This window comes from Mycteria americana, chromosome 2 (genome assembly GCF_035582795.1).
Source record: "Mycteria americana isolate JAX WOST 10 ecotype Jacksonville Zoo and Gardens chromosome 2, USCA_MyAme_1.0, whole genome shotgun sequence".
Taxonomy (NCBI): Eukaryota; Metazoa; Chordata; class Aves; order Ciconiiformes; family Ciconiidae; genus Mycteria; species Mycteria americana.
The window spans coordinates 7,736,920-7,751,036 of record NC_134366.1 but is presented as its reverse complement, the minus strand read 5'-3'; the positions used below and the strand labels follow the sequence as shown (position 1 = coordinate 7,751,036).

Here is a 14,117-nt window from a genome sequence, read left to right as displayed (position 1 = left end):
TCCATCTGTTCAGTTGTGACAATGTACAGAGAGTTTATGTGGCCTTAAGCTAAAATTAACATCTTAAGAAGCATAGGTTTAAAAATTTGAGAACTCATACATTAAGAAGTATGGCTCCTGTCAAAATGGAAATGTTTCCTGGGAACATCTATTAGAAAATTTAGATTTTTAACATGGGATTCATAGTATTTGTGTTGCATTTCCTGCAACACAAATACATAAGTCTGTTTCATTTACCGATTTGGTCAGTTCCTTTTCTACAGGGGTAATAAATTCAGTGATTAAGTTTCTGTTGTTTTGCAGTTTTTGTTTGGTTTTTTTATTATTAAACACTTGTCATATAATGTAAACTTCTAGTTGTCATAAAGCAACTAATAACTATATTTCTTACATCTACAGTTGATAAGCATTAGTTAGTTGGTAAGCCACAGTTATTCACTTCCAAACAGACCCCTTAGGTAATTTAGATGTGATCAGTGTCACTTGAAATTATGAACAGCTAGATCCTGTCGTCAGCTGTTGAAATTAGGAATTTGAAATGTATCGCTAGCAAGATAGGAGACATAATTGCTAATTAGTGGTAGGGCAGAGTGTATGTTTTGTACTAATACAAACTGATAATTAAGCAGGATAAGAGGATTTGGAATAGCTTTAGCTGATCCATAGTCTTAGAGGGAATAAACCAAAAAATATGTAGATTAAATATTAGAGTACACAGACTGACTCAGCTTTCTCTTAATTTGGTAAAGATTCCACATCTGGCGTTACAATGAAAAAATGTAATTCTGACAGTACTACCTATACAAAATGGTCCTGCACGTCATGTCTTACAAATAGACCAACTTAACTGCTGGTCATCTGCTAGCATCAAGTTCTGAACTGTGGCAGTGAGTAATTTTAAATGCAATATTCCTTCTACAGGATGAATACTCCATATTTCCTCAGACGTACTCCATAGACATCAATGGCTACATTCTTGTTTATTCAGTCACGTCAATAAAAAGGTAATAAAATCTGTTGTGTTCTTCTGATTCAGATATTAACCAGATAAATTCTGGGTTCAGCTCCTGCCTCTGCTATGTTTTCTTTACAAGTGTTTAATTCATTCGGTATCTCTCTCCCTTAGAAGTATAGTGGAAATAAAAATTAATGGGTTTTCAGAAATTTCCCCTCAGATCCAAATGTCACAGATACCTTAATATGCAAGGTACCATGTAAGAAACGAGACAGTGCTGAACTACATTGTTTCGAGGTGTAAGTAAAAGTACATAGCGTGATTTCAAGAATAAGTAGAGTTCATTGCTCTAGCATCAGATACAAAGGCAGACTTAAATATGAACCGAAATGTCACTGTTCATTTATGTGAAGTACCCAATTAGTCGCTAGATTGGTTCCTCAGCCTTGTAGCTCGTTACTATACTGAGATTTCTTTGACTTCCTGGCTTGGATTGTTCTGGTTAACCATCAGAAACTTTCGTATAAATAGCAATATATCAGTATATGGCTTTCAGCCTGTAGACTCACTCTTGCCATGCCGCAGCAAGTATGTTATTTGAAAAATTTCCAAGAGTATCTGTTTCGTCCTCGCTGTTGGCTGCAGTCCATTCTGACGTGAGGACAGTCCATCGTAGCTGGAGTCATTTACTTGCAAGAAGCATCTCGGGCTTTGTAAGGTTTTGTCATCTTCCGTTATTTTGTCCCTTCCATCTGGTCGTCTTGCTTTGTTTAAATACTGGTCATTCTTGAATAGATCTTAATTTTCTAGTATTGTGCAGCATCTTTGTTATGACAGCCAAAATAATCCTACTATTTAAAATTTTGGTTTGTTTGAGTAAAATGATTAAGACCTTAGGCCTTTCACTCTTCAAGTAGAAGATAAGTTGATGCTTCCCTTCTACTTGCAAGGAAGCTGATCAGCTTTTTTGCAAGTGCTGAAGCATTCCATTGTCTTTTCCTCTGAAGCAGATAAAACTGGTCATCTCAAGTGCTCTTTAGTAGACTGTCATAAAATACAGGTAAAACAACTTGCCTGTTGGCTCTTCTGTGCTTGTCAAAGAAAGGATATGGTCTGGCTCTAAATTTCTGTTGCTTGCAAGGTCTTTAATGTTGAACAGGTTTTGGCAGTCCTTCATTCTTGGTTTTCATTGTTAGTTCTGAAGTAGTGAAGGGCAAGCACATGTGATCTGGAGGAGATGCAAAGATGTTAGGCTTTCATGTGTGTCTAGAGATACTAAACTACCTAACTCCTCTCTTTTTTTTTTTTTTTTTTTTTTTTTTAATCGGAGCTTCATTGTTGGTTATTCATAACTTTTGTGAAATAGGAGTTAGTATTCTCAGCCTTAAGTAGACAATCCTCCACTTCTAGAGTGTAGAGATAAATGTTCATTGATAAGTGGTACTGTGAGGACAAAAATGTCTTTGACTAAAATCAGCATAGATCCTTGGAGGCTTCTGCAACTTGTGCTATTCCCTCATTGGCAGCTAAAGGAAATGCTCTTCTTCAGCTACTCCAGTTGTTGCCTCATGCTGTCTTGAGCTTAGCAGCCCCGGTGAAGAAATGAAAACTTGTTTTCTGTAGTAGCATTCAATCAGTTAAAATAGAAGCCAAATTGTGGTGAAAATAGTAACTGAACAAGGTGTGTTAAGACTGTAGGTAGATAGTATTTTCATCAGTATTTTAGTCTTGATCTGTTTATTCCAAGTTTTTTGTTTCTTCCTTTAAATTTCAAAGTATCAATGATCCTGTCTTGTTCAATTCCTTATGTTCTGTATCAAGACAGTGTTAGGCAATAGGAAAGATCTTCCACAATACTCTGGTAGCTTAGGTGACTTGCCCAGGCAATCAAATTACAGTCACCATCTGTCTTGACTTCTGTCAAAGTGTGTATGTTGACCTGAGTATTGATCCTGCAGGGGCGAGAGCTTTGACAGCAAAGTTGATAATTTTAAGAAGGCATTTCTGTTATCTTCCCTGCTAACCTCCAGTGAGAAGTTTAAATGGGACTTGAGTAAAAGCTAACGCCCTACATTTTTCATATTCCCAGGCTCTCAGCAGCAAGATTACTGGAAGGCTTTTGCTCTAGTTCAGCTTAATTAAATTCCAATTTTGTATCTTGCTAGGTTCCATGATTTTGTGTAACACGTTTATCTGACAGCTAGTAATTTTTTTTGTTGTTGTTGTATTTCACACATTGAGCTGTTCACTGTAATCCTGTTTGCTTGTCACAACTGGAAAAGGACCTCTTACGGTCTCCAGATCTCTTGCTGTTTTGTGACTTGATTTGATGATACTCTTTTTGAATTGGTCAGTATCTGTCTTAAACTCTGCTTCTGCTCCTTCTGGTCTTAATAATTTGGAAAGCTTTCTAGAACATTAAATTGATCTGGTCAAGCCAATTTCATTCTTGGCAGTTCTTAGCAACTCATTTCTGTGTCAGAATTGTGTGTGAGTTTAAATAGCGCTTCTCTTTTGGTTTCCACCTCAATCTGTTAACAAAGATCAGCTGTTTATTCTTAGTCTTTTTACTAAAAACGGAGCTTGTGAACTATACTAGATAGGCAGATACACAGAATTGTGAAGCGAAGAGCCTGAGTTGAACAAGAACACTTTGCAGCATTGTGCACTGGAACCTCAGGTGAGGGCTCGCTGGGGTGCTGTGACTGTGGCATGGCATGGCTTTTTCTAGCTGTGCTGGGAACAGCAGGCCTAATAATGGGAAGGAAACAGTGATTGTATTGTGTTAGTGATTCAGTTATCCTGTGGCTAGTACGCTAGGTCTTTCCGGTTGCTTCAGACTGAGAAACAGTTTTGTGGTCTGTAGCAGAAATTTTTTTTGGTAGTATTTTTTATTCCTCTTTCAGTTTGCAGGGTCACCTAGTTCTATAGGTGTAGAACTACATTGCTATGTAGCAATGCCTCTCAACTTTGTCACAACCAAACTTTCATCTAACTCTTATTTTTGAAATAATTATAAGCGTGAAAGTCCAAGACAAGTGCTCAAGACCAGAATTTCACTAATACCTTTTCAGCATAAGCTCTTCGTAACCCTGAAGTCCTTTAATTGATCCCACATTTTTATGTAATCTGTAGTATCGTACTTGAGTTACTAATAGTAAGTTCTGCCAGACTAAGTCACGCTTTTGTTTGCAAAGAACTCATTTTCTTTATAGGATATACTAAAATTATTACCTGAACATGGAGAAGTATTGTGTTCTACTTAGTCTCAAAAATTATTGCTGAAGTCAGACAAATTGACCTGAAAATCCTTTTTAAATATGGTAGTGTTTATTGTTCCAGAAGTGAGAAGTTTTCATGATTCAAATAGCTTGAATAGTGTTTGTAGGCACCAGTTCTTTGAGAGCTCTGAGTTGGAAGTGTGTTTGAGTGCTGCTCTATTTTTAAGAGTTTCAATTCTAATTGAAATGCAGTGCAAGTCAAGACACTGCCTGTAGCTAACAACCTTGGAAGTTGGAAAAGTTTCGGTCCCTTTTTTGTGGTATAGTTGTGTGTCTCGTCTGTGAACCTGTGCCTCTCTCTTAAAACAAATCTGAATTGTGCATTTCATGTACCAGCATTTTTTCCATACTGTAATTAGAGGAGCACAACATCTGCTCTTCAGCCCTGTTTATAGCTTGTTCTCAAAAGTGCTAAATGTCAAATGCAGTGGATTTTGTTAGTGAGGTTTTTGGCTTCTTGGTATTTCACAGTACTGCTTCTTACCTCCCGTCATCCAAACTTCACCTTCATGGTAGGTGAACAGACAAGTATTTGAATAACCACTGTTTCTATACCATCTTGCAGATAAATTTACTCACTTTCCACGGAAAATTAGAATTTAGGCTTCTTTTGGCTTTCACATAAATAAAATTAAAGAATTCTATATGCACTAAGTGTTCTTAAAAACTAATGTATTCTTTCAAGATGAAGTGTGCTTAACTAAATACTCTCTTTGAAACTGCTTTAATTTGACATGCTCATCCAGAGTTGTTGGACTGTAGCAGTTAAATATCTTACTGCAGATACAAGCCAGATGGGAGGTGGGAGGGGCTTTTAGTGATCCTATGGTAGATGCATCAGTCCTGGGTAACGTTATTTATTTCTGCAAGTATCATAACCGGGGAGGCTATAATGGTAGGCATAAGCTAGTCTTTGCTGCTTGTAGGACCATTTTGTCTGTTGTACACAAATCAGTAAGACTTTCAGCATCTTTGTAGTTCTGCCACTCTACGTAAATTTTAAACACAGCAATCTACATATGCATTTAATTGCTTGTGTATTGGGTATTAAGGATAAACATTGGAGTGCATGTGTGACTTCATCCCTTTATTTTGCAGTTTTGAAGTGATAAAAGTTATCCATGGCAAGTTATTGGATATGGTGGGAAAAGTCCAGTAAGTAGTGACACTTTCATCTCATTTCATTGCAGGCATGTTACTAGTACTTTGTTCAGTATACTATAACTGTTCTGAAGTTCTGAACTTTCTTTCACAGAATACCCATTATGCTGGTTGGAAATAAAAAAGACCTGCATATGGAACGGTATGTGAACTCCAGTATGTGTGAAATGCAAGACAGCAGCCGGCATTCCTGTGGCTTCAACGCGCTAGTTTTGTTCTTGGCTTTCCGTAACTAAAATCAAATTGTAGGTTAAAATAAGGTACTGGCAAAGGAATTGTGTCCAGAATGTGAACTAGGAGCCATGAACTTTTGTTGTAATGTTGACTTTTGCTATAAGGTTCCAGGGACGGTCATTTAACACTTTTTTTTTTTTTTTTTAAACAAGTAACAGAAGTGTATTTTTCACAACTGTAAAATACCAGATTATATTACAGATTATGAAAACAAAGCAATGCTTTGGGACAACTGCGCTTCTGGGTCACATAGCAGTTTTACCTGGCCCAGTACAAATACACTTACTTGCCAGCAGCCAAAAGCAAATGCTCTGGATCAGACTTCACAAAACATTCCTATTACAAGCATTTATGTGCTTCAGTACTCTGAGGACTTTCCTGACGTATCATATTCCAATTCTTTTGCAAGTTATAAAGAAACATACTTTTTTTTTCTTTGGTCAGGGTGATCAGCTATGAAGAAGGGAAAGCTTTAGCAGAGTCCTGGAATGCAGCTTTCTTGGAATCTTCTGCTAAAGAAAATCAGGTAATGGATTTAAGACTCACTTTATTTGAATAGCAATGTAATGGAATGACTCAGTTTCACATAATAAAGGAAGCTAAAATATTTGCATGTACTCTACAAGTATTTTGTGTAGATGGCTGGAAACAAAATGACTGTCTGCATTCAGGTTTATGTATACGAGTTCTTCCATGCAACTGTAAATGGAAGGAGGAAGTGAAGAACTGAAAGTTAAGCTTCACTGAACATAGCAGAACAGTTAGTGACAAACTAAAACTCAGATGTGCGTGGTGGGTGGAACAGGGTCTGTGATCTGCTGCGGTTACCTTAAATAGGAGGTCATTGCAGTTGCAGAGGAGTGAGTTGGTATATGGGGACGAACCTCGTGTTTTAAAGTGCTAGGTAAGGCTTGGCCTCCCTAATGTGGGGAATAATCGTTTTGTGGGTCCATGGGGGAAAAAAACAAACAAACAAACAAAAACCAAAACAAAAAAAAACAACAAAAAACCACCAAACAAAACTGAAAAACCAACAGAAAAATGTTAGAATACAGCTGAGGCTGTCAGACACTACTGTGGTACAGCTGTAGTGAGGTTGCACAATCTGACTCAATATAACCCGCACACATTTATACTTGTTCGTTTTCTGTCACAGAAAGAAAGTGTTTAGTTACATGTTAAATAACATCTTATTCTTGGTTGCTCTAACTAACTTTCTTTAAAATGCCTCCTAAATACGTTCTGGTATTTGAATTTGTTCCTGTGGCTGTTAATAATACTTTGTCGTTGATTTGACACCTTGCGTATCTAAGCTACAAGAGCCTCCTAGTTTGGGCTTGAAGTAATGGAGAACTGCTGCAGTTTGGGGGGTGGGGAGGCGCATCTTTTTTTCCTCTTTTTTTTTTTTTTCTTTCTATTTTTCTCTGTAGGTCTCAACAGTGTCAAAGCTTTTGCTTTTTGAAAATACAGACATATGATAAGGTCAAAAGGACATTGTCAGGCTAGTTTCAAACAAATGAGTCCTTATACAGAAAAAACGCTTGCATTGTCTCATATTTAACCAAGCATATCACATCCTTGGCCTCCTTGATAACATCAGCATAATCAAAAGGGCAATCCTGTAGCTAGGACAGGACCTGTTTAAGCAGCCTCTCTTTCCCTCTCCCCTGTCCCCAGAATCAAAACAAATAGCTTTTGTCCGATGTCTGTTGTCTACAAGTTACTCTACAAGTTACTCAAGTTATTCTACAAGTTACTTGAGTAAAGTTGGATTTTCCCTGGAAGAAAAACCTGGATTTTTTTTTTCTCCAGATATGGAATACTTGGAGTTAGTTTATTGGTACTTCTGTTTCTGGCTAAGACTTGCATTAACCTTGTCAAAATTGGGCATGATGAAAACATGACATTTCTCAATATCTTCTCTGTATGCTGGAGAGCTTCAAATGCATACCCAAGGAAACTAAACTGACAGTGTAAAGAATAAACCAGTTAAAAACATCTGATTTCCGACACCCCACCCCTTAAAACAACTTAATACTTCTGGATTAGGCAAAACTATTGCCTGTACTCTTTTTCTTTTGCAATATGTTCACAATGTGTAACAGTGTAGCAATTCATATCTAGCAGAATATCTTACTGATAACTTCTCTGAAGTTTGTATTGTTCTTGGTTCAAGAAGAAAAAAATTGGGTATATTTATGCAAAGAAGCTACAAGCTTTATATGATGCTTGGCATGTCTTGCATATTAAATTGCTGCACTAACAAAGACCCATTGACTGCCATATATTTGTGTCTCTTCCTTAGGCTCAGGCTATCTGTATCAAGTTATGCTGCCAGCTGAAATTTATATAGCAAACTTCGTAGCCTTCAGGGAAATCAGAATGACAATTGTATGTCAGATATTCAAAATTCTGTACAGTCCTGTACAAATCCCACAAAAAATCAGAAGTTGTATTCATTCTTGCTGTCAAAGTTGTTCTTACCAGGTCTTCCTCTCAGCAGGTTCCTTCAGGATAGCGATCACAGGTCGCTGTAAATTCTGTCCCTCTGGAGTCAGATGCAGGTTGCTAGAAACAGGTGCTTGAACATGAATTCCTCCTTCATGCCTCTTACATAATACACTTGGTAAATTTGTCTGGCTTCAGAAGTTTGGGAGATCATATGTCACTTCTGAGATGGGTGCCCACAGCATGTGACCATCTTTCAGGCTCTCTGGCATGCTTCCTTCGGAGGCCTGGGATGTACAGAAGAAAGTGTGAAGGAGCCTAAAACTGGGGCAGCTGCCTTAGTCTTCTTGCAAATGGTTGTGGAGGAATGCTCACCTCTGAAGAGGTGAAAGATTGAGCTTTGAGAGCAAAGTGTGGAGCCTAGAGCTGTGAGGTGCTAGAAGGCACAGGAGACACCAGCCATTGTAGCATCCCTTCCTATGAGTTAGCCCAGGAGCACTTCTGAACTCAAGCTTTTTTTTTTTTTTCCCCCCTGCAAATCCTAATTTGATGGGATCAAAACAGCTGATATATAGACCTCTATCAAGACAGGATATCTTCTCTTACTCTGAAACTGTCGCCGGTTTGGAGGGAAAAAGGGTTTATTTTGAACTTAGTAACAAGGCGTGGTGGTGTTCTCCTGGTACTGAATGTTCACCTTATGTAGGTCAACATCACTGGAAAGAGAAGTCTGTCAGCACTTCTTTCTTGGAGGTTCATCGAAATCTTCCCCTGTACTGGCTTGGTACAGCAAATGTAACTTGCCTATCAAGATTAAGTCTGAACTCCTTCCAAAACTGCTTCAGATTCTGTTTGCTTTACAGAAAGCTAATTTGATGCTTAAAGGGATGAGCTGGACTGGACTGGGAATTTAGAGCTTAAGAACTTCAGCAGAGAGCTCAAACCTTCCTGGCTGGGGGGAAGTCTGTTAATCCTTTCTCTCTGAAACCTAGCCATCTGTATTTGATGGACGTGGAGCAAAAGTATGACAATTTCTAGTGTGCTGGTCTGAAATTGGTTTGGTATGTGATGTGCTTCACAGCAGCAAGGAGAGTAGGTCTTGCTACAGGGGTTAGACCAAACTCAATCAGCTATGTGGTCTATCCTTTATAACAGCTCTGTTCACAAGGAACTGCTGAAACCAGAGAAGGTGTTCCCTATAACAGTTTCTGATAACAAAGGCTCCTTTCCCCCTAAAAGGGAGTGAGAGAGCATTGAGTCTTCTCCCTTCCTGCTTTGGCCACCAAAAAAAACCCCAAAACAAACAAACAAACAAAAAAAACAAACAAAAAGAAAACAACAAAAAAAAAACTTTTTGGAGCATCTGTGAGAGTCCTAGGAGCATAGCCTCCTATATTGGGCAACTGAAATAGTTCTATAGTTTAACTTCAGCAAACTAGTCCTATTCTGCCAGGAGTTACCAAAAGATACCACATTCCAGAAATAGCATGACTTTGCATAGATGGAAGGCAAGAGAGGCAAAGATCAAAGCTGCGGTGAGGATAAATGGGAGCGGCTGGCAAGAGTTCCCAAGGTCAAATATATTTGAGGCTATGTATCAGCTCATCCAGACAAGGGTGACCTGGTAGGGCTTTCGGAGGAGCCTGCATATCAGCAATGTATCAGTCATCTAGGGAAATCTCTGGGCTTTGAGAAGGCAATTCGGAGACTTAATGGAAAAGATGTCTTTTAGATTACTGCTGGGCTATTATTGTCATATTTTCTCAAGCTGCTTAATTATTACTAGATATGTTGAACTGCTTTGGCTACCTTCAGGAGCTTTGAGCCTTTCTTGTGGAATTCCCTATGTTTTCACCTAAGCCATAGTATAGTACTTCATCTTAATCCCAGTACAATAAATGGTAACTGTTTGAAATACAACCAGAATCCAAACTGGTCTTAAACCCAGTTGAAGCTGGGAGCCAACTTTTACTGGAAGCATTTAGGGAGTAATGAGCAGCCAAATTGTGTTCATCAAGTTACGCAAAATTCATTAGATAAATTTGTTTTAGAAGGGGCGAAGTAGCAGCAAAAAATCTACTTCTTGCCAAAACAGAGCTCTCTTAAAAAGCAATTGCTTGGGCATTGCTTCCTTTTCAAGAGTAACTTAATCGTCAAGCTCAGACAATGCAGTGCTCAGTCCATGCTTCAGAGCAGTTTGGGATCTGAGCCCCCCCCCTCCAGGGGTCTGAAATACTTACCTGGGAGAATGTGTTTGGACTAGCAAAGGATGAAGGGGTGAAAACCTCTCTTCCTTACCTGACTGTTGTTCAAGTTCCTTTGCCCAGTTCTGTGCCAAGATAAACTAGTAGTATGAGCAGTTGAGAGTTTTCTCTTTGCAATAATAGAACAGTTGCATAGTTGAAAAATACGGCATACCAAAGGACGAGCCGACTCTGGAGGCTGTGGGCTGGATTTGGGTGTTTGCACCTTCCTGGCATCGTGTTCCCAACTCCCTGCTTGTGTGCAGAGAGAATTGCACCTCCTGAGCTGTCTGTCCCGCTCGCACCAAGGGGCACATCTGCACAAGCGGTCGAGCTGCTGGTGTCTTGCACGGTGCTAAGCTAGCAGGCAGCATGCATTGCCCAGGCTGACATCTATTTTGTTTCCTTAGGGGAGAAAGGTAGAAGAAAGCCAGATGGCTTTCTGTAGGCTAGGTGTGACCCACATCCTATAATTGGACCATATGGAGACAGATGCGTATAAAGTCTGGCTGCGTTCTTTATTCCTTGTCACAAAACACAGCTTCTTGTGTTGTTTAAAAGCTCATTCTGAAATACTTCGGCGTATTTGGGCTGAATTACAAATTCCTAAGGGTTAAGTGTAGGACAGTGATTAAACCTCTGTGAATACATATTTTCTGTGAAATGAATTAAAAAGCCCTGTGAACTCCTACATCTGAGTGTTTCAAATAGCACATCTTTGACAGAGAATGTACAGCTTCTTGGTTGACAGAATAAGTTGTAGCAGTTGGTTGGGGTTTTTTTAATAGATGCTTTGAAGCAGAGGTATAAAGAACTTGTGCATTAAAATGAAACCATTGAAAATGTCAACTCCAAATAGGGAAACATTGGTACAATATATTTCTAAATTGGTATATCGCCACGTTTTGATTAAGGGAAACTCTTCATTAGTGGCACCAGTTTGATAGCAATTGCAGTCCTGACCATGGTTCTGGAGTCTAATTTCCCCAGGAAATGTATTGAATAGGACTGGACTAATGAGCCACTTCTGTCAGAGTCAGTTGGGATTGCAGGGAAACTTCATTATACGGAGAAATACTCTATTTCCACCTGATGAATTATTTTAAATAGTTCCAGAGAAGTACTGTGCACGAACAGTATAAATATGGGAGACTTCAAAATTCAGTCTAATCTTGTTAAGATTGCTTTAAGATTGTTGTGGGGCTACTTTAGTCGATGGGATTAATTCGGAAGTGATCCAATTAAGAATTATACCTTGTGGAGGCGGAAAAACATCTGTCAGGTCAGAACACATAGTCATAAATCACAGGCTGCTCTTCAGCCTGCTGATTAAAACCAACAAAACCCCCTTTTTATCCTCTTTCGTAATGTGACTGCTTTTATATAATGAATATACTTTCCTTCTTAAGGAGCGTATGCTTGGAATTCATGAAACGGATGGCTAGAGGTTAGATAAACTTAAAATGGCATGTCTGAGATGATCGGGAGACCATTTCCAAGTTGAAGATTCACATGCTGAAGTACTGATCACATGGGGAATCTGCAGCTTGAAAATACCATAGAGGAGAAAAGCACTGTAGAATTGTCCTTGACTGTAGTGCAGATTTATTCTTCTTTAATTATTTCTAGGCAAGCTCAGATGCTGCATCTTGTAGTTGTAGTTTCTGCATATTCTGATGGAGGGTAGTGTACCATTTTGAAACCCTTCAAACTAAGTGAATCCTGAAAATACCAGATTAACTGTGTAAGGTACTTACTGCAAATAGCATTCATGATATTGTCCCAGACACCTTACTCTCCCCATCTTTCAGTATCTTTCAAAAACAAACCAACCCCCACCAAAAACCTATCTACGCTTAATCGAATTCTTCCATAAAAATCTCCTGAATCACTCAAGTGGTCTGACATCCCTTCTTAGTGTCTCTGATTCAGTTACAATTTCCCATGAAAATAAGTTTATCTTTCCATCTGAAGACTTTTAACTTGTACTCACTAGGAACTCACTAGGATGTGTGTGTCGGGGGAAGTATCGCCCTTCTGAGCCCAAGCGCTCTGTTTCATCACCTGGAGTTTCGGCCTTTTTCACCAGGCTGCTTTATGCTCGGTGCGGAGGGAGGAGACTCGGCGTAGGCCAAGCGGAGTTGATAGCAGAACAAGTGACTCCTACTCTGAGAGTACTTGGCCGCCTTCCCTCGGAGGAGTGAAGGGATCCATAGTGCTTGTGTGGCTCGCGATTTTGCAGAGGACTGTTATAATCCTGTACGTTCCACGCAGTGAGCTAGGATGTTTGTGTGAGCCTGACCATGTTAGCGATGGCTATCTATAGTTGAAGCTGTTGAAAATATAAAACCTCTTTCTGTCAGAAGAACTTTATCAAAGGATACGGCTTAATATTAGACAGTGGCTAGTTTGGCTCGTGTTTTCTCCTTGTATTCTTGCACTGTGTCTCATACTGGTCTTACCTGTAGGTAAGATGAGAAAATCAAGAATATTAAAGTAACAGTCATATTGGGCCGTGCAAAGTTAGTGTTTAGAGCTGAAAAATCTGCTGCCTTCTGTAATTACTTGGAATCTTAAAGATTACTTAGAGGAGATGAATTGGTTTATTCTCTAGAGCAGCACAGCGTCAAAATCTTCAATGCTGTCAGTCACTCAGCACAAGCTCACTATTTAAAATAAAGCTGAATTATAGTTATTCTATTACTCTGTTGTGAGTATGGCTCAGTTCAAACTTGCCTTCCCTGCAGTGATAGAGAAAATAGTTGAGGATTGCTGTGGAGAAGGGGGATACACTTTTCATCCAAAAGGTTGTGTTCAAAACTGAAATTACTATATTTTCCCTCTTTGATTTTGGAATCAGTGTTGGATGTGCATTTATCTGATGGTGTAGCCAGTAGAACTGCTAACATTTTCTATTACTATTTTTTCAGTAAGTGGGCAGTTTCTTCTTACCTACTAATCTTGTACTGTCTCTTTGCAGACTGCCGTTGATGTTTTTAAGAGGATAATTTTGGAGGCAGAAAAAATCGATGGGGCAGCTTCACAAGGGAAGTCTTCATGCTCAGTAATGTAATTCCACTGCAAAACCTGAAAACACTGGGAATACATTCTACCTGAAGAAGCAAAACTGCCCATTATCTTTAAGGATAAACTATGCTTCTTTTTTTTTATTTTTATTTTTTTTCTTCTGTTAACCTGAAAGATAAACAGTTGGTTTGGAGCCTTTCCCTTCCGATTATGTTAAACTCTGACTCCTGTGCAAATGGCTTCACTTCCATTTTCAAATTTTAAGCAATCATATTTTCAATTTATATATTGTATTTCTTAATATTATGACCAAGAATTTTACTGGCATTAATTTTTCAGTGTAGTTTGTTGGTTAGAATAATCATCAAAATGATGCATATTGTTACACTACTATTAACTAGGCTTGGATATCAGTGTTTCTTTGTGTTAAATGTATACTTGTAAATAAAATAGCTGCAAACCTTATGTTCTGTTTATAATTTTTTTGTTGATTACTCCATATCAACTTCTTTTTGTGAAAGATGTTCACCTGCTGACCTTAAGAGGAGGTGTGAGATCCTTGGAGCCATTGGATTGTTTGACTGTTGTTTGGGAAGTTGTTTGTGAGCCATCTGAACCATTTTTGCTACTAGAACTCGAGGCTGGCCGAGCAGCTCAGCCGTGCTTTGTGCCCGTTCATGGGAAGGAGGCACAAGGGACACCTTTGATTTGGAAGGGAAGGCTTGGGTTTTCAGTCAGACAACCCGCACTGTATTTTTCCTCCGTAAC

At 38.9% G+C, this 14,117-nt stretch overlaps 1 protein-coding gene across 2 annotated transcripts in view; it reads left to right on the top strand.

Moving 5' to 3' along the window:
- RHEB (Ras homolog, mTORC1 binding) overlaps positions 1 to 13,814 on the top strand; it is a 43,743-nt gene extending 29,929 nt beyond the window's left edge. Inside the window, exons 4-8 of one of the 2 annotated variants that reach the window (XM_075492345.1) lie at positions 922 to 1,004; positions 5,335 to 5,391; positions 5,492 to 5,539; positions 6,076 to 6,157; positions 13,303 to 13,814. In XM_075492345.1, coding sequence (XP_075348460.1) covers positions 922 to 1,004; positions 5,335 to 5,391; positions 5,492 to 5,539; positions 6,076 to 6,157; positions 13,303 to 13,395 — 363 coding nt within the window. In that variant the 3' untranslated portion in view covers positions 13,396 to 13,814. The remainder of the gene's footprint in view (positions 1 to 921; positions 1,005 to 5,334; positions 5,392 to 5,491; positions 5,540 to 6,075; positions 6,158 to 13,302) is intronic. The other variant, XM_075492346.1, reaches the window with a different exon arrangement.
- Positions 13,815 to 14,117: the final 303 nt, after the last annotated feature.